Below are 27,553 nucleotides of genomic sequence, written 5' to 3'. Positions count from 1 at the left end.
GGCACGATTTACCTAACGAGGACGCTAATGAGATGTAAAAGTTAAATGTATAGACTATAATTTCAGTACTTTATATCTGTTGCAGTTACAAGCTTTCGCGTATCTTCAGTTTTAAATATTAGTTCTTAATGAAGTCACGCGAAAACGATCCAGTTTGAAATTCATTTGTCTTTCATACGATTAGTAGTAAGTTCACTGTGTATTTTACTGACCGTGACCACAAACATGTTTCATCCACAAGAGGGCGACTTATCAAAACAGTAACATAGTACACTCTAACAACTGGGCCAAGGCCGCGTGATTACCTATTTGAACACATTTTCTAATCTATGATTACCTCTAATTAAGTTGGACAGAACATCAACTTGTTTGGCGTTTGCAAATTTTATAAATAGCCGATGACGTAGTTGATATAAGTGGTTCAAGTGTGAGACTGTGAGTGTAACGCTATATTTTAAACATGGCGTGCGATTCAGCGAAGGTCGCCAACATGGCAAGGGCGCTTGCCATCGCACACATCGTTGTCGGAATACTGCTCGTCATCTTTGGCATAGCAGAGCGTTTTATGGGCAGCTGGGCAGGACGCATGTATTTTGGGATTTGGATCGGTGCTTGGGTAAGTACTCGCGGTCTGTCAAATGTTTAGTTTACGGAGAAACCTTAATATTGGAAAGTGCTAATATCCATGTTTCAATGTGACAGGATAATTTCGTATGCTGATATGCGAGCAATGTATGTGTAATGTGGATCGTCGGGAAAAATAGGATGTATGTAAAATTCGTTTCTCGCTTAATTTTAAACTCACACCTGGTTGTAAAAATAGAATTGTCTTTTGTTCAACTCGCTGACCATGTTGTTATGTAGTTATTTCCCTAGCCAGTGTCAAGCAGGCGTGAAAGGCGCAAAGTGAATCGAAAGTATTTTATTTTTAATTTATTTTCAATTCAGCATTCGATAGAAACGTCGCTTAATCGTCAAATTTTACAGAACTCGAGGGGATGCAGCGTTGCACGTAGCGATTGTACTTGCGTGATTTCCATTGCAAATTTGTATTCCATCTGTCAACACACTTACACTTAGATAAATTTGAAAACGCATCTTTTTTTTCCCGGTTAGGCCAACCGTCCACGCTGAAATGGCGTTTTCGGTCACCGAAAACGGGGCTTTTCAAAATCGCTCACCAATAAAGCGTATCGTTTTCAAATTTACCCGGCTTAATGTGGACGGAAAACATTTTACGTGGCGTTTTCAACTTTCTCCGTTTTCAAATTTACCCGGCGGGTCAGTGTGGCCGGGGCCTTATCGTGCCGATAATTTCATCATCGGTTCCTTCCTTAGCTTGCCTCTAGATCTATTTGGCTATTTTAATTCATGTTGGTGGATCTATTAGAATATTGAGACAAGATAATTACTTTATTTGCAGATGTGCATAACTGGAGGTCTTGGTATCCCTGGGACTCGCGAAGAACAAAGCACACGCCGAAACACTTTTGTAAGTTATGAAAAAAACATGTAAAATGTGAAATATTGTGGAAGCTGAAGTTTATCTCATTAGAATCTAAATCCAAGCACTTATTAGCATTTATTATCAAAACAATACCTCTTTAAATTCACAATACATTACATATTAATAACTCAGGCCGTTTCTACACGATATCTGAAAACTTGCCTACACTTTTTTTCTCGAGTCCGTAAACACCTCTATTCTGGCCAGGTCTTCTCTAATATTTAAACATCTTCATAGCTCGAAATCTTGTCGCTAATCGGGTAGTACAGTAAATACCGAGCCAGGACTCGAGCTCAGGACTCAAGCTCAGACTCGAGCCCGGAACTCAGTCAGCACTTGAATTGAATTGTTTGAAACTGTTAAACCTCTTGTTGCTATAATATGACTGTAATTTTTATACTTTATAAAGTAACTATAATATATAGATTTAGGCAAGCCTAAAAGCGGAGCTCCCCAGTTATTTCCCCTTAATAATTTTTTAGACTGTTTTTTATTCATGTTATTTTCTTTATATGTGATATGTATCCCTTTTCACCATGAACAACAGCACCAAATAACAGTTAAAAAATCGATCAATCAAAAACATAATAAGTAGTCAATGCATAACCTTGGTTCTAAAGATACACTCGCAACTCTCAAAGTTAAACAAGAACAAAGAAAGGGTTGCTCTAGAACATTCCATACCCCAATCATAACAGGTATGTTACAGCTGTACATAGCATACAACTGGAAAGTTTTGCATGTAGCTTCCCCCCTCCCCCAAATGTGGGCCCTATACGATGGAATGGTGACAACGACGGTCTTATTATTGCCTAACACCAAACTGGAGTAAAAGGTAGTGGCAAGCAAAATATGGTGGTGGACAAAACACTGACCCCCAATCCATGGACTACCCCCATGGACTACCCAAATGGACTACCTAAAATGGACTACCTAAAATGGACTACCCCTAAAAAATGGACTTCCCCTTAAAGTACTATTCCGGGTGTGTACTACTTACTGAGCTGTTGTTATACGCACATAATTTGCACTTACTTCGGTTACTTTTGACAACTCTAGCCGCCATTTTGAATGAATTACACTATACATCTGCTGACCTCAAAAAGCGAAGACTCATGCCCAGACTCAGCACTATTTTTTCCTCAGGATCTGTCTGCCTACCGGCTCTGTTCTCCACGCTGCGCTGCCAAAGTTATTCATTCAAAAATTTTCTCTGGCCACCAAATGTTTAAGATGCGTCTCAAGCAACTATCTGATACTATTTATAAAAGTTTGGATCTTCTGTAGTGCAGTGCAGTGCCTGTTTTGTCTGTCTCTATGAGTCCAAAGATTGATTGCTTGATTTGAGTCTACACTTTCGTGATCAGCGGATGTTCATTTAGTATAATATATTCAAAATGGCGGCTAGAGGGATACGTACGGCTTGAAAATAAACAAGGTAAGACGTAAGTGCAAATTATGTGTGTATAACAACAGCTTAGTAAGTGGTACACACTCGGAATAGTGCTTTAAGGGTAGTCCATTTTAGGTAGTCCATTTTAGGTAGTCCATTTGGGTAGTCCATGGACTGGGGGTCAGTGTTTTGTCCACCACCAGCAAAATATTGACATTCTGTCATTTGCCAAATAGGGTCCCTAAAACGATAACACCTTTTTCCTTTATATGAGTCCCTTTGCCCTTTGCTCAATTACATGTAAACTTAGCAAAAATTCTGGAGAGGCATAAATACTGTTTGTTAGTTCTAAACTCAGGTATAGATTGCTTGGCAAAAATTTTACCATGCCATTTTACCATGCATTAAGAGATTGATGAAATGTGTATCTCATTATCATAATTACTGTTCTTTGCAGTGTGGGCACTGGGAATTAAATGTTTAGGTAGCAGGATGATTTTTTTATGTACATGATTGTAACTTATCTGGCTTTATTTCATTAACTTTAAAATTACACCTGTCCTTATAAATAAATTGTTTTCTACACACAGTACATTTGTACATGCAATGAAGAATATAATATAATAATCTGATTGTTCATTTATCTCTTTCTGTGTCTGCAACTCTGTGGAAATTCTGCTACTCGTGTTAACCCTGAAAAAAAAAAGGCATAAGATTTGTTGATGATCATTGGCATCAAATGAATGTTTATAATTTTAAATTAGCTTAAATTGTTCAGAACACTCTGCAGATGCATAAAAAAGAGCTATATTTTTCCAATTTTTGCCTGGGCCAGGGACTTAGCCTGTGTACAGCCGTCCCGCTCCCCTAATTATTTTTTTGAGGGGAGCGGGACAGCTGTACACAGGCTACCAGGGACTGTGTTGGGGGATATATTCAGAACCAAAAAAATCCTTTGACCTACTGAAGGCATGAATAGTGCTATCAATAAGACCTGGCACACGAATGAGCTTTGGTGGGTGTTTTTTAAGACTCTTATATTGCTCTCTGACAGGTGCTGTTGAAAGCACTGTGATTAATTCCACGAAAGCTTACATATTCTCCCCTTTCTTAGCGATGTAGCTAAGAAAACACTATGCTGGCTCATCAACAAGCCCAACTGGCTCTTCTGGCCTTAGCAGCTCTAAAAGTTTATCAACTTTTTGTTGTCACGTGAAATTTCAGCTGAGTTAAAATTCTATTTCTTTATTCACCTAGTACCACAACAAGACAATTTATGTTAAGTTAGGGCTTAAGCTTACATGTAGATATATCTTAAGGTTAGCTGTTAACAAGCGGAATTTGAACAGGTCAATTTGCACTTCTCCCACAAAATAATTACTAGTATTCCAGTAATTTGTCGGGTCAGGTAGCAGATCTTGTTGGGTTTTTTGCCCTCCTACCCCTCCCCCACCCCCTCTTTTTTTGAACAATGAAAACATTACATTTTGTATGTATATTTACATGTGCTGCTACATTTAAATTGTGTATATTAAATTCCTCAATAGGAACCACGATTTTAATTAAGGAAACATAAACTTACCAAGCAGTCAAAACACTATCATTTTTCAAACCCCTAAATTTTACACTTAAAAATCAAGTTTCATGCACTAAAATAAATGTAGATTCACATAAATTAAACTCTGTCACAGAGCATTTGGAGAAGTAAAGGTATAAACTGACACTAATGTAATGCTTACCTTCATCATCACAGACATTAACTGCACCCCTTGAATTCCTGTTTTCCCTCACTAAAAAGAAAATGTACACATATCAAAAACCCATAAAAGGTATGCAAATCCTAATATAGCAAGATTTAGAAATGCAACAGATTTGCTTATATGAAAATAATGATGAACTCAAACTGCCTCTTACAACCTCCATAAATACCGGTCACTCAATTAACCCCGTAAACCTCGATGTACATTTGAATGTACATGTATTTTAAATTTGCTTTAAATGATATTTTCCTCATTGCAGACAGGCACATTTTAAACTTTTTTTATTTCAGGATTGACAACTAACCTGCTACTCTTGTAGTAATTCAGGCAAAAATATCTGATAAGTCACTGCTTTAGGCTGGAAAACTTTGAAAGTATTAAAAAAGTGTACCAGTCACAACCGTCAAGAAAGCAATGCTAATAGCCACAATCCCCCTCTGGTTGTCCGGGGCAAGTAGATTTCCCTGTCAAGCAATTAAATATATTATAACTGATCAATTTGGTTGTTATAACATAAAAAAAGTTAATGATCTTACACATAACAAATTAGAATCTGTGCTTTTTTCTTTATTGTAATTTATAAGAATCCAGGCGTAGTCAATCGATAGAAATCGATATCTCAAATCTTTCAATACAATCGATATCTATTGATATCAATCACAAATTGATAATCGGTAATCGACAACAATAGAACTCACAGAAAAAAATATTATCATTGTTATTGATTGAGAAAATTGATAAAAATCGATAGCAATCGACAGTAATCAGTAACAATCACTAATCCCAAGGAGCCCCTGGAGGTGTATATGTATATATTCGTTTTAAGGTGATTCCCAAGTATTGCATTGCACATCCTTACTGCGCAGAATTTTACGCGTAATTAGCACGCACACATAAACAAAATGGCTGCTTTTTTCTCTGCAGCTTGGCTCACGCGAGAGAGAAATCATCATTTTCTCGTAAACGAGTTCGGTGACCTATCATTTTTTTCTCTTAGTTCAAAAGTAGTGATCAAATTCGGGCGTGCAACACGAAATGGTGAAATGACAAAATGATACTGAAGATAAAAGCCTAAGTTATACGATATTACCGTTCTACTGGAATTTTCATATGTTGCCGAATTTATCCTTGTAGATAAGTCCCGAAAAATAAAAGTTACGTAGACTCGTCACGAACCTATGGGTAATTTGGATTCCAGTCTCTCCCTGTTAACAGGGCGCAGTTTGATATGCCTAGGATATTCTTGATCGAGATGTCGGCGTTTTGTTTAGACATCGGAAGAAAATGATTTGTTTATCTTGCACTTGCCACCGAGTCTCGGCTATGGAATAATGCTTTGCAAAACCGAACCTACTACGCGATAAAGTTTATACACGATATCAGTGGCAAACGCTCTTTGTACAGAAATGGAGTAACTTTCAATGTCTAATAATATCAGTCCTTCGGAATCGATACAATGTAAGCTCTGTAGTACAGTGCAGATACTGATAGGCAACTTGGCAAGTACTAAATGAAAAAAAATATCCTGGTTTGCTGCGACCTTTCAGCAATACGTTCAATTTGGCGTTGTGATAAGTGACAAGTATTCATTATATTTCTGGGCCAGAACATTGAAATGTTCCCTTGAAATAATTCAGTCTAGACATGTAAACAGAACTGCCTTGAAGTTCAAAGGGAAACCAAACTATGTTATTTACGTGTATTTATCTTATCATTTTGCCATTTTGCCATTTCGCCATTTCGTGTTTTAAACATGCCCATCAAATTATTTCTATAAAATGAATACAGGTCAATTTCTATGGCAGAATAATACATTATCACCGAAAAGGTGCACTTTCAGCAGTACTCGCAAAGGAAATATAAGGAATTATATGGTAAATACAAGGTCTTCCTGCTCCTAAATGAATACGGTGACCCCCCTTTTTTACTTCAAAATTTAACTTCCCTTAAGGTAGACAACCAACTGGCAAAGTTTAGTTGTAAATCTATGAGCAGTTCTATTTCTAGGGAATTACCTTAGAGATATAAGATGGCGTTAGTATTAAGTAAAACAATACGAAGATTGATATCGATTGCTATGCATTGTTATCGATTATCGGTTTATCGATTGTCTACGCCTGGAAAAATATGAATAAAATTATCAATTTATTCCCAGAACAGCTGTTATCAGATTATAAATACAAAACTTTCACAAAACATTTTCACTCACTAAAATAAGAAAAACTAAGCAAAGTTCTCAGTAAAAAATAGCATAGGACATTGCGAAAACTATATTTCGCTAAGGCTGTCAGCTAGCAATGTCCCCTATTGAGTCTGACTCGAACACATTCTTAAAAACTTGCAGATACACATGTAAATTTTGATCTTGTAGTGTAACTGGAAATTTGCTCTTTCCAACGTTTGGAGCAACTACAGAATGCAGGGCCACTTCGGTCCACCGTGTCGGCACTCTTTATAGAACGAGGCATAACACAATATATGCTATTCTTATTCAATGACATGCAAATACCGGTGGCCCTGTATTCTTGTTGCCCTTCCTTTTAAGTTTGTGGACGATTTCAATGTCGTTGGACTGAACTGGCACTTTCAGCGCTTCTGCAATTTTCAACACAACCTCTTCGGGCGATTCGTACGCGCTTTCTGGAACTCCATGTATTTCGTTTTAAAGTGCTGTGTTCCTCCTACTTCGGTGATTTAACTACAGGATAAACAAATTTATCGCAGTAGAAGCTGTCTGCTTTGAATACAACTCGTGTTTAAGACAAAACGAATTTCAATAAGGTTGTATGCCCTTGTTCTGACATACCGGTTACACGAACGAGTGCTATTAGATGGAATGCTTGTTAATCCAAATAACAGAAACTTTTCTAATCTGTTAAAAAAGGAACAACAATAATAAGCTTAGCTTACCTTGTTTTCGTAACGGGATTTTGTCTTTGACCGTCTTTGCTTTAAACTCAACAAGTAGCTTGGGAGATTTACGTCGATTGCGATCGCTTACAATCTGTTTTTCTTTGGCTTCTATCGCGGGATAAATGAGGAATACATCCAGAAATAATTTATCTGTAATAAACTGTCGTGTGCTATTCAATCGCGGAGTCCTCTCGGTGTACTCATTCGTACGCTTGGTAAATCGGCATGTTGTGAGTCTGTTTCCTGACTTTTAACTTTGAACCATATTCAAAATTCTGCTGTTAACCTTGCCGTTTCACGAAAGTTTAGGTACATGTATCTGTATAAACCAGAATGGGAGAATGGCCATAAGTTCAATTTTATTTAGCCGACCCAACAGCAACCAACAGACCTCCCCAATCTCACTTCCCGCTTCATGTAATTCCACACGGAAAAGTACTTGCGCCCGCGATTCAATGGTGAAATGTCACTTGGTCAGCGGTCAACTTTAAAAAACATTCAACCTCGATGTGTTCTACATCTGAGCCCGCGATATAGTCATGTGATACTGGTCAGCGGAAACCTTGTTTTGACAGTTGTCAATTGGCCATAACAAAGACGCCCTTACCAAACACAACACTATTTGTAATATGTTTTTTAACTGTTTTTAAAAACTATTTTTTAACTATTTTTGAAAAACAGATTAAAAATAGTGTTTAAAGTATATTTTTTATGTAGTTTTTGACTGTTTAAACTGTATTTGTAATATATTTAAAACAGTATTGAAACGTATTTTTCAAATGGTGTTTTTGAGCTGTTTGAAACAGTATTTTAAACATATTTTGAAACGTTTTCAAGATTCCAAAGAGGCAGGTTGGAATTTAAAATATATTTCATTCAAACAGGATTACAAATATATTTTAAATTCTCAGACTATTTGTAAACTATTTTTAAAATGTTTTTTTAACTCTTTTTAAAAACAATTTTTAACTATTTTTGAAAAACAGATTAAAAATAGTGTTTAAAGTATATTTTTCATGTCGTTTTTGACTGTTTAAACTGTATTTGTAATCTATTTAAAACAGTATTGAAACATATTTTGAAATGGTGTTTTTAAGCTGTTTAAAACAGTATTAAAACATATTTTAAAAACTTCTTCAAGATTCCACAGAAGCAGGTTGAAATTTAACAAATTACAAACAGGATTACAAATACATTTTAAATTTGGTGCTTAAAATAATAAGTGTTTGGGTCGAGTACATGAAAACAACAATTAAGTGTGGCTTCACTTTGAACCAAAACAAAGGAAAGAATGGGGATAAAGGTGGTATCTGTTGTAATTATTGAGAAACAACACTGTACAGGAGAGGTGCAGGGAAGGAGAGGGGAAGTTCAAGCGCGAAGCTTCGTGCTCTCCCTCGCTTGCGCTTCACGCTCAAACTTCACTTCTCCCTCCCCTTTGAATGCCAGCCACGCAGGCTATGTATGACCAAACATGTATCTCTAGATGTCAAGCCTGAGGCTTTCAATAGCAGTGACCAACAGCCAAAAATAAATTTCTAGCTGACACTCACTCTGCTTTCATACTCTCAATCCAAACTCTTTAAAAAGTGCATTCTACAATTTATTAATGAGCAACAACTGTAAGTTGTCCACTTTACTTTACAAACACTGAGTGTGAAATAATTTGTAAAAGATTTTAAACACTAAATTATGAATACTCTCAAAAAAAAAACATACATGTGCATACAGCGGATTCAAGTTGAGCGTTTAACGGCCACAGTTGTCATGTTCGTTGTCACGGTTGAATTGTTTGCGGTGCGAGGCAAAATGACAGACGTTGCTAGGCGGGAATGCAAACGTTCTGTCTGGGAAAACAACAACGTGCTTTTTCCCAGACAGAACGTCGTCATTCCCGTCTAGCAACATCTGTCATTTTGCCTCGCAACGGAATCAATTCAACGGTGACAACGAACTCGACAACTGTGGCCGTTAAACGCTCTTGAAACTTGAATCTGCTATAAATACATGTACATGTATATAGCTGCACATGAATATGTAAAGGACCTCAGCCTCGATCATTTTCTATACCATTGAAATAATGAAAATTTAATTGCACAATGAAATGGAATCTTTTTTGCAATAGTACTGCAACTTATGTCACAGTGTTAAAATGAACATGACATGCTTCACATGGCTGCTAAGGGTTCTTTTAATACTTGTTTTATTGTTATTTCTAACTTATTCTTAGCTCAACAAGTGTACGTGTATCTGCAAGGTTTTCCTTTTGGCCAGCTTGTTCTGTTGGTATTTTTCTGCAAAGATAATAAAAAAATAGACTTCAAAAATTAATTAATTTACATAATAAAATTATGTACTCATAATACAAGATTTAACATTATGAAACCCTAAGAAATGATCTTCATGATTACATTTAAAAAAAATACAAATCCCATTCCTTTTGTGTAAATGTGATCACTTATTCGGATACACTTAAGCTTTATAATGTAAGTTTATCATTAGAGGAACATGTAAACTCTGATGATAATGCGTCAGGCAATTGAAACCCTGGTCTCCTGACCCCCAGGACTTAGCTGGGATTTAACATGTCCAAAGCCCAGGGTTCAAAATAATGGCTGGTCAACGACAATGTCCAGACTGATTGGGGAGTTGACCAGTCAACCTTTTGTCTTGCAAGTCATATGTTGACCAGTCACATTTGATCATATTGAAAATGAAATAAATTAAAAAGTCCATGCTGTAGCTTTGTATTGCATAACTTTGATCTGAAATCCTGGGTAAAATGTGTAATGATGATAGTACGGGTTTGTCTTAGTACTAACAGTGGAACTATGGAACTCTTGGTAATGTCATGCATCAAGTTTTAGACTCTAGGTTATAATAAAGTGTACAATGAGTTTTGGTCCTGAATATGCAACAGAATGCACCTTTGACTATGCAGTTTTTCACCCACTTAATGAATGTAAGCTTTCAGTATAGTCCAAATGGCCTTGGGCCTTCTGTCTAAGAATTAAAATAAAAATGCTGCTTTCACTTAATTCATAGCCTGCGTCGCAGCCGGACGTGTGACAAAACCTTGGTATAGTCCATCTGCGAAACACAGCCGAAAAGCTTGTTCTGATATCCTGCAGGTTTGCAAGGATCTGTGTATTCATTTCTGATTGGCTAGTTTCACATTACTGTCATTACTTTCTAACATGCTTTTGTTTTGTGGTCACGCTGACAGACTTTCTTTGTTTATCCTGTGCAAACAGAATGTTGGCGCGAAGATTTCCAAAGATAGCAGAGTACATGTACCTTGCATAACAGACAATCTCTCTCCAAGCGCACACAGTAAGCGAAGGAAACTGCTAGCGAGGGAGTACACCTTGACTGCTAGGAAGTCATAGGAAGACTTCAGTCAAAGCTGTAAAAGAAGCGGTTTGAAATTAATCACCTTTGAATTAAACAAGCTCGCTGCAGGAATTTTTTGGAGGTCACAATGCATGTTTGAATTGCCAACAGCCATGGCAAATCTTTAATTTTCCACTTTCTCCAATTGGTAATTACAAAATTGTCTTTTAATACTGTTTATAAAAAAAGCTGTCCATCTCAGACTCTTGATTTAGGCGATTGCGTCGAACTGTTTTCATCCCGTCTTTCGAAATAAATTTCATTTTAGCTTAGTAAGTCTTGCGTGACCAGTTTTAAGTTTGATTTCGTCCGGTGACAAAGCGCGTTCGAAAGTAATATGAAACTAGCCAATCAGAAGTGAATACACAGATCCTTGCAAACCTGCGAGATATCAGAACAAGCTTTCCGGCTCCTTTAATTTCGCAGACAGACTATACCAGGGTTTAGTTCGTCTGCAACGCAGGCTATTAATTCAGAGCAGCTACCAGTTTCTAGCAGATTTAAATGTGCAAGTGACTGACTTTATTCATTCATCTATAATATGTACATTGTACAGAGCTGCCATTTTGAAATCAAACTGTTGATTGGGCTAGACTTGGCAAAGGAATGCTAGGACTACAGTCCTCGCTGATCAATAATGAAGACCATAAATGAAATGGGACTGAAAAAAGGTTTTGTGTGACAGAACAATATTATCCATGGTTAGCTTAGGGTACATGTATAGTCACTGCACATGTACATGTACATGGGACCAGGCTTGTGCTTACATGTACATGTAAATGGAACCTTTCTGAAACCAGTCTGGTACGGAAACTACAATCCTAACTTAAAATTGTTGACACATATTAAAAATTAACAATAACTGGTATTCACCGAAGTGTAGGTGAATAGTAATCCACCATGTTCACTGACACTGAGGTGAATAACTGTTTTAGTATGCACATGTACCACACAAGTTGAATAACAAGCGGACCAAAACATCACTTTTGGTAAACAAAGCGACGCTTGAAGGCAGTTTGTTTCTCTTTGACTACTTAGAGTTGAATAGTACTTTGCTAATCACCTCCGAGTTAACCAATCAGCATGTGTGTAAAGCACTATTCACCTGTGTGTTACAGTATATACTAAAATGTACATGTAATGGCAGTTATAATCGCATGGCAAATTTAACACTTGTTTTTATTAAATCTCATCACACTCTCAAGGCTGCAAATAAGTTTTTTCACTTGAAAGGGCATATCTCCTACTAAGACACCATCGTGGTCGCAAAAAAAAAAAAAAATATTGTGGTTGGACATTACCAATTTGTTGCCGTAAAATGAATTTGTGATCAAAAAATTGTCCGTACATTATGTCCGACTACAATTGCCATTTCATCGGACATGAGCAAATTTGGCAAGCCAATGTCTGGTGACTGACTGCTATTGCAGCCCTGTACTCTGCTCTAAATACCCCCATCTCCCATCTCGCAATCCAATATTGTATGATATTTGTAGCAAAGAGCTCATGAAAACAAACTACCACATTGATAGGGGAAGGGGTTGGAAAAGTGGGGCGAAATTAAACCATATTACAATAAAATAGGTCCTAATAAAAAAACTAAACTGATTGCATCTTCATATAAATTGAGTGAAATCAAGGCATTAATTTATAAAATCCAAGCAACGAAATATTTTAGTGAGCCTGATTCCTTCACTTTGTTTTTGCATACGAAAGAAATCGGATTTAGTCTATAAATTATTTCGCAGGCTGAAGTGAACTGAACTTATAAAGCTTACTGAACGTTCTGTTAAGTTGAAATTATGCACCAGTCATTTGAAATCCCCGACCCCCCCCTCGGGCATAAGCGGGGCAAAAGCGGGGCTTTCACTTCAGATTCACTCCATTTTGGTCCCCCACTATGCGGGGGATGCGCCAGAAATCACGGTCTTCGCATCCCGGACCGGGGGAATAAGCGGGGCACTCACTCCATGGTCAGCGGCTTGCATTTTTGCGCCGCATTTTAATTTCGCATACATTATTTATGTCCACTCGCTCAAGATGAATAAATTACTAATACTGAGTGAAATACAACTAAAAACTGTCTGCAAGATTTGAGAAATTCCTTTAACGTTAAATGTTAGTTTGACAATAATAGCGCATTAAAGACGCTGGAGACATTCATTTATGATAGTTTAAGTTGAGTTGGAATACAATGTACCGGTAATAGGAAGTTTCTAGTTTTAGAGATCCATTAACAGAGAGCCAGCTGTTCAAACAACACAGAGCATATTGTACATGTAATATCATCCTGCATTTCCATATAAAGTTGAGTTGGAAATTTCAAATAGTCGTCTTCTTCCTTGTCCATCGGGGAGCCTTTGCAAACGTATTCCTAGCTGCTCTGAAATCAATGTGTTCATTTCACGGCTACCAACGTTTTTATCATCCCTTACTGTCATCCCTTGTTGTGCTTGGCTATAACAAGTTTTCTACATGAATTACCATGTGTGTGGATCATATAAAGGGGCGGGGGAGTTCACCATTCACTTTTCTCCCGGGAGCCGGGGACTTCACTTGCTTTCACTTGCCAAAAAAGTGAATGCCCCGCTCATGCCCGAGGGGGGGGGGGGGGGGGGGGAGGCGGGGGTTTCAAATGACTGGTGCATTACAGTGCAGTGGCATGAATAATGTACTACAGCATAGAATCCCGATTTCTCCAGCCCTTGGTTTCTCGAAACTTCCTCCAATAACTGACTTTTCCCTTGTGAAGTATTTCTCCGTAATTTTACTCCAGATTTCTCAAAGCAGTTTCCTCCGGAGGTTCAAGATACACACAACTTTCGCTTCGTGTACATGTGCTTATGTGATAGATCTTTTAAGTGCTTAAATCAATTCAAGCTTACCTTTAACGGTGTCATCAATCCATACGGCTGGAAAATGCATCTTTCCGAAGGTGAATCGTCGATTAAGAAACTATTTCAGTTGAGATTTCAACCAACTGTGATGGAACATACGTGTACAACTCTGAGCTCGTTTATATAACGGCTAAAGGCAAAATTTAAAATGGCGGTGTGGTTCGAGAAGGCCCGGAACGGATCACGTGGTCTGTAAAATTAATGATTAAACACACACGTGACAATAGCGCGCCCAATTTGCAAAGAGTGCTGTACTCTGGTAGGAGAAATTCTTGGATTACAAGCACAAGATTCCTTTTGTGAACAAAATCTGGGATTCCATGGCTAAGCAGAAGGCGCCTTTTGTGTATAAAGGTCTCAGGTATGAGATTAATTAACATTTAATTCACAGATCCCGTTAATCACGGCTGTCCGTCTGCCAGGAGCTTGCAACTCGTCCCCCGTCGATCCCCCGGGAACTTCTGTGTTTTGTTTTCACTGGGTTTCAATCGATATCCAGACCGGCAAAACTTGCTAATTGTTATTTTTCGATTTGCCTATAAAATATCTAGAAGCTTATAATACCTACGAGGCTCTTAAACGTCTATAAGTCGGTCTATTTTCCTCAGATCTTCAGTGTGCGCGAAATGAAGTGAGATAAAACGGAGGCGGGACTGGGGATAGGGAGTAAGGCAACCTCTCAAAATAGTGCAAAAATAGTTTATTTAAAATATGTTTCTATGTTGATCCTGCTTTTAGTATTTCAAAACCACATTGTAAATATTCTAGTCACCTGAACAAAAATGTACGTACGTTTAATTCAGATTTTTTGTAAAACGTGATCATGAGTTGATATTTCAAATAGATTTTAAATATTATGTTTAAAACCTGTTTTATACTGTTAACTTGTAAACCACACTTTAAATATCCTATTTTAAACCTATTTTATACTGTTAACTTGCCAACTACATTTAAAATATCCTATTTTAATCTGTTTTTGTACTGTTAGTTTACAAACTACATTTTAAGTCAACAACCATAGCGGATACAACATTCAAAACATTGTCAAAGTAGCATTTTTAAACTATTTAAACTAACTGTTTGTGGTCATTGTTTTGAAACAGATTTAAAATGCACTATTTAAACTCTGTTTTAAAACAAAAATACCTTGAAAATAGATAGAATTTTTATCAGTATCATAAAATACGTTTCAACTATATCTAAAATATAATTCAAATCGGAAGCAAAATTTAAACTTTTTTACAAAATAGCACAAAAATACCTCTAAATGCTTAAAAATAGTGTTCAAATCGTCAAAATACTTTCAAATCAGCTTCAAAACAGTTTCAAAACACAGTTGGTTTGGTAAGGGCGTCCAATCATGTCCATAACGATTTTTCCCGCCAAAAGACGCGGGTTGCCACCGAAGCCTAGCTCGTTCCCAGGCCTAATCCGTGCGTACGTACTATCGGACGTACGCGACAACCAAAATTTTTCGGTTCGATAGGATACCATTTGCCTGCCTATGGGGCTCCGCACAAGGCGCCTTCGGCGCCTTGGGAGCTCCGCTATAAAGTATTGCCCCAACCACCAAATAAAAGCTAACCGCAACAAAACCGAGTGAAAGCTAACTGCAAGCAAACCAAATAACAAGTTGGATTTCCCGAGCTCGAGTCCTAGCTCAAGTCCTGGCTCGGGTATAAGGTAATAATAATGATAATAATGATAATATATTTATATAGCGCATTTTTCATATGTATATGTTCAAATGCGCTTTACACATACTGTAATTTTACTACACAATTGTAAAGGCCAGACCACAACACCGGGAGCTTCGTGCCCTACTCTTTGCGAATAGTGTGTGGGTTCTTTAACGTCCCCTGTTATAAGACTGAAGATACAGGAGACGGGACCTACGGTTTATCGTCCTTTTCCGAGAAGACTAGAATGTCTAACCATTTGCAGATGAAATTACAAAGGCAGCACATTCTTTAAGACCCTGAGTGTTGGTCCGGTCTGGGGTTCGAACCCACGACCTCCCGCACAGCAGTCCGGCGCTCTACCAACTGAGCTAACCAGGCGGCGGTATCTTCGCATATTTTATTTTACAAAATAGAAACAACAACAACGATTCCATTTTTGGCCAGAAAAAAAAAAGAATATAATTTAAAGCATAAATTAAATTGACTTAAATAGTAAAAATAGCAATAAACTAAGCAGGATGATTAAATACGAAAACAGAAGTAATTAAAAAAAACACCGTGCTCTTTCCAAAAAGTTGTAGTTTCTTCCTTGTTTACAGTTGATTTCAGTTTACTTTGACCGCCTGCTTTGAGAAGTTCGTTGGGAAATTGGAAACTTTGTTACAAAGATGCCGGCCAATTACGTTGCGAGTTTGCGAATCAAATTGCGAACTTCGATAAGTTCCCAACTTCGGCCCGAATTTATGAAAACCTTATGTAATTATGTTATCAAAAATGGCTTTGCTACGCTAAACTGTTGAAAACAAATGTCATAAAAATGTAAAAGGTTCAAAAACTTTTATGTCAAATAAAAATAGTTTTGCTGCGTAGCACTCAATTGTTACAATAAGTGTTCAATAAAGTGTTCTTGGAGTGCAAAATAGTTTTTTTAAAGACAGACGTTTCGGGGAAACCCCTAATCTCGTACCCAGTTGTCTACTTACCACGGTAGTACACATCTGGCCAAGTGCGTTCAGTTCGCCAATCTGATTGGTTGATGAACAGCTTCAGCATTTGCGCGCGGATGATGCAAACTTTGTTTTGCACGCGCGCACCGTGCGTTAACTAGTAGGAAAATATTTGCTTTTAAAGGCTTTTCTACAAACGCGTCGTGTTTTGAACGTTACTAATGCGAATAAGCTATAGATACAGTTTGTAGTTCAAGCTTGTTAGAACAAAATGTTTTAAAATGACGATATTCGTGGGTAAAAAGTTGGGCGAGAAACTTTGCAAATCTGACGCGTACTTGACGCGTACAGCTAGCTTGTACGCGTCAAACACAGCGCGCGCTTTTCCCACCGTTGAAGGCTGGTTTGAGTGTTTTAATTTATCAGCAAAAACACGACTGGCGGCTTTTTTCTTCCTCAACTCTATTTCAAGATTGTGTTCCTTGTCTTTCCTTGTATAGGAAAGAAGTTCATTAGCTATTTACAGCGGCCAAGTGAGCTTTTCATCTACTAAATTGCCGAGCATGCGTAGTCGCGTCGTGTGTCACATTTCTGACACATTTGACGCGAGCAAAATCCGACTTTACCAGATGTTCTCTCCGAGGGTTGAGAAGATCTGGGTACGAGATTAGGAAAACCCCTTCATCAGTGTAAATGTGATGTCTTAAAAAGAAACGCTTGATCGTACGTTAAATGTCTTGCGTGCGCGTCGTTTAAAAATAAACAGAGCGCGAGATTGCGAGCGCGCTTAGCGCACATGACAAAAATTTAAATGAACATCAGAATATTAGTCAGAGAATACAAATGTGAATTTAAAATTTTAAGTCAATGTTCATGCCACTAGGGGCTAGTGTCTTGTAGGTAAAGATCATTCTCATCTCCTCCCTTCGTCTTTTGGCGGCCGGTCCAGCAACTTGCTTAATAACAGATACTGACATGTCGTGGATGGAATTGTGGCCCCCCTTGGTTAAAATGTTCGGCCACGGGGAAACCACCGTTCTGGTACCGTTGGTTGTTCTGGTAACCTTCAACTGAGCGGAGGTGCTCGCCAAACCTGTCTGCAAGCCTACGACCAGTCTTTCCGATGTACATTGATTGACAACGGCAGCATGTGATGGCGTAAGTGACTCCGGTCGCAGTGCAGGTGTGGTGTCCTTTCGGGTGCACAACTCCGTTCGCGTGGTTGATGTTTTGAGTTTTTCCGGTGAATGCACATGTCCGGCACCTGGGTCGCTGACAGGGAAAGGTCCCGGCTTGTTCCTGTTGAGGGTTTGAGGAGAAGGTGCTATGAACCAGGATGTCTTGAAGGTTAGTATCCCGCCGGTAAACGCACATGGGCGTGGTCGTGAAGATGTTCTTTGTTCGAGGGTCGTCGGTCAGGATACTAAAGTTCTTTAACAAAATCTTCTTGACTTCCTGGTTCTTTGGATGGTAGGTTAGTATCATGCGGGTCTTTTCTGATTTCTCCTCAGATGTTTGGTTTCGTGAATGCTGCAGTGCGCTCTGACGGTCGATGTTTGCTGCCTTTCTTTGCCCGGCTGCAACTACTTCGCTAGGGTAGCCTCTCGCCTTGAAGAATGATGCCATCTCATTGGACTTGGTGTTGTAGTCCTGTTGGTCGGAACAGATACGGCGCAGGCGAAGAAATTGGCTGTAAGGGATTGCGTTTTTACAGCCAGGCGGATGGGACGACCCATAGTGGAGGTAGTTGTGGGTGTCGGTGGACTTATAGTGGATTGATGTTGTTATTTTGTCATCAGTGATGGATAGGCGAAGGTCCAGGAAAGGAATCGATGTTTCGCTGATTTCGAAGGTGTACTTGAGCGCAGGATGGTATGAGGAACAGAAATTAATGAAGTCTTGAAGATCTTCACGTGTTCCAGACGTGGCGCCGATGACATCGTCAATGTATCGTTTGTACAGTTCAGGTTTGTTGCCTGGATAATCCTGAAACATCATGCTTTCAACAAAGCCAACAAAGAGACAAGCGTAGTTTGGCCCCATTTTTGTACCCATGGCCACCCTGCCGACTTGTTGGTAGAAGCTGCTGTTAAATTCAAACGAGTTGAGCTTGAGGACCAACTCCGCCAAGCGTACAAGTGTGTCAGTTGGGGGTTCCTTTTGGGGACGCAGGTCAAGATGATATTTCAGAGCCTGTAAACCATCGTTATTGCGAATCATCGTGTAGAGGGATTTGATATCCATGGTAAAAAGATATCTGTTGGTGCCAGAGAATGTAAATGAATTCATGATTTGAAGGGCGTGATTGGTGTCTTTGACGTATGTGGAAAGTTGTTTAACCAAAGGAGCCATGACAGAATCGAGATATGCGGAGATGTTGGATGTAGGACAGTTGCATGCAGACACTATTGGTCTGCCAGGGTTGTCGGGCTTGTGAATTTTTGGGAGAAGACAGAACTTAGAAGTTCTTGGTTCATCAACGGAAAGATCTTTTGCCGAAGGGGGTAACGCACAAGAACTGATGGCCTGGTCTACGTGACTCTTAATCTCCCCTTGGTGGTTGTCTGTAGGATTGGAGTCAACAGGCTTGTAAAAACGGTCTTCGTTTAGCTGCTTCAAGGCCTCCTGTTCGTAGAGATCCCGTCGCCAGACAACCACTGCACCACCCTTGTCTGCTGGTTTGATGACAATATCTGGTCGATTTCGGAGAGAACGTAGGGCAAGTAGTTCTTCTTGTGAAAGGTTTTGTTTTTTTCCTCGACTTCTAAAATCGAGTTGATCAATTTCGGCACGACATCGGTCAATGTAGTGGTCTAATGCTGGGAACGTACCGCTTGGAGGCGTCCACTTTGATTGTTTTGGTTTGAGTTGAGTGAAAATCGTTTCATCACAGCTGTCTGAGAAAGATGTTTCGTTATCAGCTGAGCCCTGGGGTTGAGTTCCTTTATGATTAAGAACTTTTATGTTCAGCAAGCCGTAAACATGTTGTCTCGAACAAATTAGTCTTCCCTGTCGCGTCGCGTCGCGTCGGCTTAGATTAAAATCAATTTTACATATAGGAAACCATCCAGTTTCATCCGGCCTACAAACGCAGAAGACTTGAAATTGAAGATTATGCCTCGCAGAAATCGTTAAATATGTATTTTCATACAAAAAAGTTAAAATTTGACCAAATTTCTGCATGCATAAAATTTATTTGTCGGCAAATCACTTGCGTGATCGCTGATGCGAAACGTTGCCTTGCACTTCGAGCTACTTCAACTTTCCTTGACCAGTTCTAAAATCATGGAGTTCAGAAATCGCCATGACTTTCGAGCAACATGTCTTGTTTCTCCTCAACTACCATACTTGGAAAGTTCAGTCGGGCCGAAGTTGGGAACTTTGTATCGAAGTTCGCAATTTGATTCGTAACTCGTAACGTAATTGGCAGCTTCATGACAAAGTTTCCAATTTCCCAACGAACTTCACAAAGCGGGCGGCCAAAGTAATCTGAAATCAACTGTAAGCTTGTGCTAGTAGTTACTGTGTTTGTACATTTTCAACATTGAATTCCTAGGCTGGTCTATTTATGGGATTTTCCATCACATCTGCTGTGTTTGGTGGAATAATAATAATCGTCTATAGCATAACCATGTTTTTGGTCGGACTCTTCGCTTTGATCGTTTTTTTCCTTGGTATTGTTGAGTTTGCCATTGGAATCTGGGCAGCTGTGTGTGTTGGTCTGATGAAACCTTGTTGCAATAGTGCCCCACTTCAACAGGTAAGCTGCCTCCCAATAGCAATGGGCTATTTTCGATTTACCCTTTGCCTCTGTTTCAAAAAGAGTCTACGAACATAACTTAATCATTCATATAAAATGAGTTTGGTTTGCATGAAAGTGGGCCTGTTGGTGAAACTCATTTTCATATGAATTGTTTCGCATTTAGACTTGTTCTCAAGTGGTAACTCGGAAATGGCCTATTTAGTGCTGACCCGTTTAGTGCCGATTAAAGATTGTTCTAATCCTTCTTTTAAAAAAAAAATGCATGGGGTTTTAACTTAGCAAAGCAAAACTTCCAATATAAACTGCGAGCAGTATTTTTTCACCTTAAAATCCGTGGAATGAACGCAAATGCGCTTTTCGCGGCTCCCGTCTGCTGTCTGCTGGCTGTTAAAGCTTTGCTCGATCTCCGTGAATATGTTTTCGTCCGTTCCATTGATTTAACTGGGAAAAGAGACTGTTCGCAGTCAAAAAAACCTGCAGTATCTATTTATCCAACGCTCTTAGATATCACAATGTGTCAGATAATTGGTATTATGCTCACAACAACATTTTGCTAAGAAATAGAAGTATTGCCATTACCCTTCTGAGAATAAGATATTGATTGATTGATTGATTGATTGATTGATTGATTGATTGATTGATTGATTGATTGATTGATTGATTGATTCCTTGATTGATTCTGTCCCAGTTCGGAATCAACTAATCAGAAAATCTGGCCTAACTAACTTCATTAAGGAAAGGAAAAAAAAATGGCAGTTAACTATCTAATAGCAAACAAGTTGTGTTCAGGCAAGATAACGTTTCTATAGTTCAGTCAATGGCCATGTACCTCTAACCCTATTTCTGTTTGATTTATCTCTTTCCTTAGGGACAAGTTATGTATACTAGCAATGCTGGCTACGTCATGACTCAGGGCCCTAGTGGTGTCCCTGTGGCCATTCCAGTGCAAGCAACTGGTGACATGCTTACTATCCAATTCAACCTGTCACACCAGGAGAACAGGGAGGGCAACCACAAATGATCATGGTCCCTTTTTCTGGAGCGGAGGGCTATCAGGTCGTCATGCCTCCACCATACGACGAGGAATAAAAGAGGACGTAACAAAACTTGTATAACTTTTGTGACTTGTACCTGAGAAATCACGAATTCTTAGCTACTCAATGCGTACTGGAGGCTGACAAGACAGTACAGGAAAAGCATATTAATTCGTCTCTTATGTTATGTGTTATGCATTCGTTCGCATTTTTTTAAGATTCCAGTGAAGACTTACACTAACACGTTCGGGTGAAAAACTGGTAAAAACCATAAACGCTATATGGAAGTCACACAAAACCAAGATATAAGCAGAGGTGAATTGTATCTTTAAACTGTCCCATCAATTTGGCTGTATACAAGGACCTAAATTGGGGCGGGGCGGGGTAAGGGAGACTCTTGGTATCAGGTCGTTTCGCCCGATGGCCCAGTTGCTAAAGACTGAAGCCTGGAGTAGAGTGTATTTTGTGGTTAAAAAAATGGCGCGTGCTGTAACGCTAAATGGTGAAAAAAATAGCATTGCTCACTGCTACGGACAGGGCTGAATAACGTCTGCGCATGTGCGGAATGTCATCACAACAAAGACAAATTTTCGGCGCGAACGTGATGTGTGGTTCTTTTGTCGTTCAGTGAACGTCGGCAAAGGTGGAGGAGAGAATTTCCTTTTATTTTCGTAGCGAAACGCTTGTATTTTCTCCTCCCACTTTAGCAAGTTATAATTTCAAGTCTGCAACGAAGTTTTTTCGCAAAGAAATGCCGGGGAACACGACAGAACTTCATTTAAACCAAACACTTGGATCATTGAATTCAACCGCCACAAACTACAGGATAATTCGCTTTCCCTGTATCGTTTTTTTTTAAATATGAACGCAAGATGTCTAAGGGACATTCATGGCCGTATGAGAGATTGGAAAATTACCGAAAGAGGTGAGTATTATAAATTGTTACATTTTTAGTCAAAACAAATACACTTTTCTTTTGTGTAAGCGTTTTAAAAATTTATTGAACACGTACGTACACGCAAGCTTGACGGGTTCGCTTTACGAATCTTCCACTGACGATTGAATGGCCGGCGGTTGAGTTCGTCTAATAACCGCATGTTTAAATATTCTCCTATTCTACAAACTTTGTGTTGGCCACTTGTACTTTCTTTTTAGTAAAAAATGTGATCATCCAGCCGTTGTGATCGAAAAATGTCAACTTCATAGCGCTAGTTTAAATTGTTTGAAAGAAACGCTCACTTACTTTATAAGCCCACAAGGGCGACTGTTCTTGCTTGTTTTACAATACTTTATACACGTACCTTGTACAATCTAAAATGTACAATACGTTTGCTGGCAGTAATGCCAAAACACTGGCTCAAAAACTGCTGCTGTATAAAACTGATGAATAATTTCCGGAAATATAATATTGAATGTGCCTGAATTTTGATTGTTTATCTCCAGATCATGTTTTCGACTTGTAAACTTAATTTTCATTTAACTGAATGAAACAATTGTGACAGTTCCTAGATTATGTGGGATGCTGTTGACAGATTTAAACCATGCCAGCAAATCATATGCTGCATCAGCTGGGGCCACGGCCACAAATGCACCACTTGTTCCATGGAAATGGCTGTCAAACACGGTGATTCCTTGACAGGTTGGAATAAAGGCCACAGTTTTGCCATTAATAATATACAAACAAGCAGTTTTTGTGGTGTTGCGTGCTGCATTAAAGTAGTACGGTAGGCTTGCTGATGGCAATTGCTCTTGGATAATGCTGGCTGGAAACTCAGTGGAGGTCTTTATGCTTCCAAGGGCATTGGTCTGCTGCATTTTGGTGGCTGCTTTGCGTACACCATACAGCTGTGCAGTGTCACCTGCGGCCTTGTCATAGAACTGGTTTCCAAGCATGATAGAAGCAAGAACTCGGTAGACCCAAGTGTTTGAAAGTGGCCTCGTACTGTCAAGAAGTTCAGGTGAGCTGGAAAAAAGTTTGCTGTATGTGAGGGCAATGAAGGTACATGCATTGCTGCCTAGTCTGCCAATTAGAGTAGATTGAGAATATTGTGGTGGGAAGTGCCAGCTTGTGATTCTATTGCATTTGGTAGGACCGACAGATAGCTGCTGAACAAGGGAGTGCGTTTGAATAGTTGAGGACTGGGACTGGGAATGTGCATAGGAGGCTTGAGCATTGGCGTGATGTGGTTGCTCAACCTCTCCAATAGCTGCAAGGATGCCATCTGCTTTCTGCTCCCAATCACCGGATGTGTAGTATTGCTCTGCATTTCTTTCATTTGCTTCATTGTTTAGCACTGTAGGTGGAACTCCATCATCTTCTCTTTCACCATCTAGCTCACCATCTGATTCTATACTGTCTTCAGCAGTCCTTCATTAAACTGAGAGACTTTAGTCTCTATCAGTTTTTTCAAAGGTTCTTTGCAGATGGTGCAATGGTCACTTGTTAAACATGATACATGGAATGTGTGGTAACATGCAAGGCGTACAAAATCACCACCAGGGATACAGCTGTTGCACTCTGGGAGGTCACAGCAGACTTCCGGCTTTGGCTCCTTTCCTAATGTCATACTAAGATTGTATGAGAGAGGCATGCACTTGGTTTCGGCTTCTATGCCATATGTTGGGAACTTGTATTTAGGCCAGCTTTTTGGTTTTCCATTGCCATAGCATTCACTTGGGATCTGGAATGTACAAGAGTATTATCATTATTGAAAAAAAAAGTGACATGACTATTCCAGGTTTGGATTGTCAGGTTTTTATTAGGTTGAGAACCTTTGAGAAGTGCATTTTATCAAGTGTTTTTGTTTTAATTTCTCAAAGTGCATTACATTTGCTTTCTTTCGTTGAAAGATGGACGTTAATAGAAACCTGCTATACACAGCTATGCTCGTAACACTGAAAGCGGGTCTAATTTTAATCAAATTATTCTGAGTACTGTAATTTCTTATTAGTTGCATACCATGAGGTTCATTTTTATACAGTAATTTTCTACTTGTATTCAATTTAGCATTTAAGATTTTTCTGTTGTAGTAATACTTACCACATGAGCTCTCCTGGTGTTTTTTGCTATTTCAGAAAAGAGTTTAAGAATACACTCAGCAGATTTCCCAGCAATGAGCCAAAAATTTAAATGTGATAGACCTCGCATGTATCCTGGTACGAATGTACCACAGAAGTTAGTGAGAAATGCACTTGATGCAATGGTCTTGGCTACTCTTGAGATGCTGGAAGCATAATCATGGCTTTGTGTGTTTGCTCGTAGAATTGAATGCCAGATTTCGACTTTCTTTTCGACAAATAAGTAGAGCCATTGTTGTTTGCATTGCCAGTATTCAGGAAGAAAGTTCTTTTGGTAGTCAGAGTCACTGAGGAATGAGAGGGTTGATTTGTCATAGTGTTTCCTGCGCCAAATGTTAAAAAGGATGGCCATCTGTGCCATCACAGACATATAGAGTTCCAAGTTTCCTGTTCTAAATATTTGATACTGGAAATAAACCAGCGGTATAACGTCATCCAGCAGGTAAAGTGTTGATACAAACTCATGGCTCTTGCATAATGTAAACTTCTTCAAGACTTTATCACGTACCATAAGCCAGCCAAGTAAAGCTGCAGTTACACATAGTGACGATTGATATGGACGTGGCTTCTTTGGAAAAGTACCACCAAATAAATGGGAGAACAATTTTTCAAAAAAGTGCATAAAAATAATGACAGTATCTTCCACAGCATTTAAGGCAACATGGAACTGACCTTGCTCAGGTATTAATGAATTGTACTTTCCACTGCAGTTGTTAGCTATAAGTTTTTTGGGATAATACCAGCCAGGCCAGTCTGCAGGGAAAGGAAGAAGATTTCTCTCTAGGTACGTTTGTATGTCTGGGTATTCTGTCATCACACGGTCTAAAGAGTCTTTATAATTCTTAAGACTTTTCAAGTCTTGTTCGAACTCATCCAATAGCTGGCAAGATTGTAGGCTTTCGATATCTTGTTCATATGGCTGGCTGTAAACCCTGAGAAACATACAAAACAGTAGCTTGCATTACTTTAAAGATTTATATTATGAGTAGTTTTTCAGTCAGTTATGAAATTCCTGTGACAGTGCAACATCATAATTATACATGTACTATTGGTCACACTTTTGCATACACCTGTCGACTTATAAGTGAACCTGTCTTCAAATAACAAAAGCCAATAATATTTACCTAAAATTTTGCACCAAGTTATGGAAATTCCCAGGATTTAGCTTTTTCATTTGAGCTGGAAGCTGATCGATGAAGTGGTTTCTCATGTCTTTTAGCCCTCTGTTGATGTACAATAATACAGCAGAACTGTCCACTCCTCCAAGGCAGATCTTGTCTTCGCCCTTAATGCTAACTTTAACTTTTCTATGTGGACTAACAGTGGTCCTCTTTACTGCAGGGATGTGTGGATGTATGTCTAACATCGAGGAGGCCATGTGTGCAACACTGGTTTTTTGCAGGTCAGTTGGAACATGTCTAGTGTGAATATTATGATAATCATCCAGAAAGTTGATCATGAAGCAGTTGAGCTGAAAAATAATGTGTTCAAAAATTTTTACCCTTGAATTGTGTCCTAAGCTAAAATTAGTGCACATTATTTGTTGAGCTGAAAAATAATGTGTTCAAAAATTTTTACCCTTGAATTGTGTCCTAAGCTAAAATTAGTGCACATTATTTTCTGCAAGTGTATTTATAATCTGACATGCATAAAAGAATAAAAGAATGTGGTTTAATTTGACTTACAGCAACAACTTGTTGTAGCTGTTTAGTAACATGCTCGTTGTGGGTTTTAGCCATGCCCTTCTTCATATTCTGGACTGTTCTTGGATTAACTGAGAAGCCTAGCACTGGTCCAGGAGACAATCCCTGTAATGATAATCCACCAAGTGATGAATACAGACCACTGTCTTTTTGCAGCTGGCATGTCTTCTGTGACCTTTAATTTTGAAACAACTGAAATTATTAGACTCGTTGCATCTATTTATAGCAGTGTTTGTGAAATTCTATAAACAATAAAATTGTTAAGATACAGTGTGCTAATGTCTTAATAAATACATGTAACCACAGTCTTTTACAAGTACATGTACATGTACCTTTAACACCTTGAATGATATTAATTTTAAACTACAAACCTGAAGTAAGATAGAATGTGTATTAGTGACACTGTTCTTTGCCTTTGCAGAGACTCCCTATCAGATGATACTCTGTTATCATCTCTTGTGATTGATCTTAGCAGAAGGTCAAATAGGCCAGGAGCATTCTTCTCACAAAAGTCCCTCATGACAGCTGGGTCATAGAGTGGTACATCTGGTCTGGTGTCATAGTACTTGAACATAGCTGTTTGGCACTGAGTCACACGCTGGTCAAAGGTAAGGTCTGAAAAATACCGTGTATGTGTGTAGTTTGATTATTTGTATTCAAAAGGTAAATACCTGTTCTAGTTTAAAAGCCATCCTCTAACCCCCATTCCATTGATGAAATACCAAAACTGAAATTAATGTAATACAAAGTGGTGTATTCATTCAAGCAAATACATAAATACCACAAGAGTGGTACATTTGTGGAAGAATGTGTACATGTACATGTACCTAAATTACCTGAAGATGTTGATTCTTTGCTTTGTAGGGTTGTGTCAAGCTGATTGGAGTTGTTTGAAGCATTATCCTAAGAAGATTTTTACAAAGAAAATTATTCCAAGTTCTTTTCAAGACTTTAAATAGAAATAAATAATTAATTGTTATTGTTTCTACTTTACCTGGTCTTTGTCAGATGATTGTGTACTGATTTTAGCAGTGGAGTAGGTAGAGCTTTTAGCCTTTCTCTGAAATGAAAAAGTAGATAGCCATAATATTTTTGTTACGGGGTCGAAAAAAAATGCATGCCATTTAAAAAAAAAAAAATACTTTTATTAAAGACCAAATATAAAAACACACAAAAACATGGCTACAGTCGTTTGTTCTCTGTATTCTTTATTCATTTATTTATTTATTTACGATAGCTAAATAATTATTTCCATCCCCCCTTATCTATTTCAAGTCCTTTCTCAGACTCAGAGTGCGATGAAATTATAAAAATGCACTTACTTTCACAGGAGGAATGTAGTCTGGCTCATTTAAGAAGACACTGTCTGCGATCGAAGCACATTTATTACACCAGCGTGTTCCTGACCGATAATTAGGGACGTTAGCCCCTAACCTGTCAAATAAGCGGTAAAACCTCCTCGGAATATTTCTATTCGAGAGCT

General features: G+C 38.6%; 3 protein-coding genes, 1 long non-coding RNA gene and 1 pseudogene across 8 annotated transcripts; 2 read left to right on the top strand and 3 right to left on the bottom strand.

Annotated features, from left to right (window-relative positions):
- The first annotated feature begins 391 nt into the window (after positions 1-391).
- Positions 392-22,190, top strand: LOC144665389 (uncharacterized). The gene is made up of 4 exons (XM_078526641.1): positions 392-616; positions 1,424-1,492; positions 20,049-20,252; positions 21,124-22,190. The coding sequence occupies exons 1-4, from the start codon at positions 461-463 to the stop codon at positions 21,274-21,276; spliced, it is 582 nt and encodes a 193-aa protein (XP_078382767.1). The 5' UTR covers positions 392-460; the 3' UTR covers positions 21,277-22,190.
- Positions 3,150-8,015, bottom strand: LOC144666304 (uncharacterized). The gene is made up of 3 exons (XR_013573163.1): positions 7,571-8,015; positions 4,640-4,690; positions 3,150-3,593 (listed from the first exon to the last, which is right to left on the bottom strand). It is a non-coding gene; the product is annotated as an uncharacterized LOC144666304 (long non-coding RNA).
- On the top strand, positions 22,080-27,260 carry LOC144665414 (uncharacterized). Of its 4 annotated transcripts, none has more exons than XM_078526674.1 (6): positions 22,819-22,928; positions 25,078-25,151; positions 25,709-25,769; positions 26,492-26,530; positions 26,584-26,678; positions 26,935-27,260. In XM_078526674.1, the coding sequence occupies exons 3-6, from the start codon at positions 25,711-25,713 to the stop codon at positions 27,027-27,029; spliced, it is 288 nt and encodes a 95-aa protein (XP_078382800.1). In that variant the 5' UTR covers positions 22,819-22,928; positions 25,078-25,151; positions 25,709-25,710; the 3' UTR covers positions 27,030-27,260. The 4 variants fall into 4 exon arrangements, with proteins under 4 accessions (XP_078382797.1, XP_078382800.1, XP_078382799.1 ...); XM_078526673.1 differs by lacking the exon at positions 22,819-22,928 and adding an exon at positions 23,188-23,247; XM_078526671.1 differs by lacking the exons at positions 22,819-22,928; positions 25,078-25,151 and adding an exon at positions 22,080-22,214.
- On the bottom strand, positions 22,766-24,737 carry LOC144666503 (uncharacterized; annotated as a pseudogene). The gene is made up of 2 exons (XR_013573204.1): positions 24,330-24,737; positions 22,766-23,970 (listed from the first exon to the last, which is right to left on the bottom strand). The product of XR_013573204.1 is annotated as an uncharacterized LOC144666503 (transcript).
- LOC144666502 (uncharacterized) lies at positions 24,760-25,701 on the bottom strand. The gene is made up of 3 exons (XM_078527926.1): positions 25,492-25,701; positions 24,950-25,299; positions 24,760-24,773 (listed from the first exon to the last, which is right to left on the bottom strand). Exons 1-3 carry the CDS (start codon positions 25,575-25,577, stop codon positions 24,760-24,762), a joined length of 450 nt encoding a protein of 149 aa, XP_078384052.1. The 5' UTR covers positions 25,578-25,701.
- Positions 27,261-27,553: the final 293 nt, after the last annotated feature.

The sequence above is a fragment of the Oculina patagonica genome, chromosome 9, assembly GCF_052425735.1.
Source record: "Oculina patagonica isolate OP01 chromosome 9, crgOcupat, whole genome shotgun sequence".
Taxonomy (NCBI): Eukaryota; Metazoa; Cnidaria; class Anthozoa; order Scleractinia; family Oculinidae; genus Oculina; species Oculina patagonica.
The sequence above is the reverse complement of the archived record's forward strand: the minus strand, read 5'-3'. Positions and strand labels throughout refer to the sequence as shown.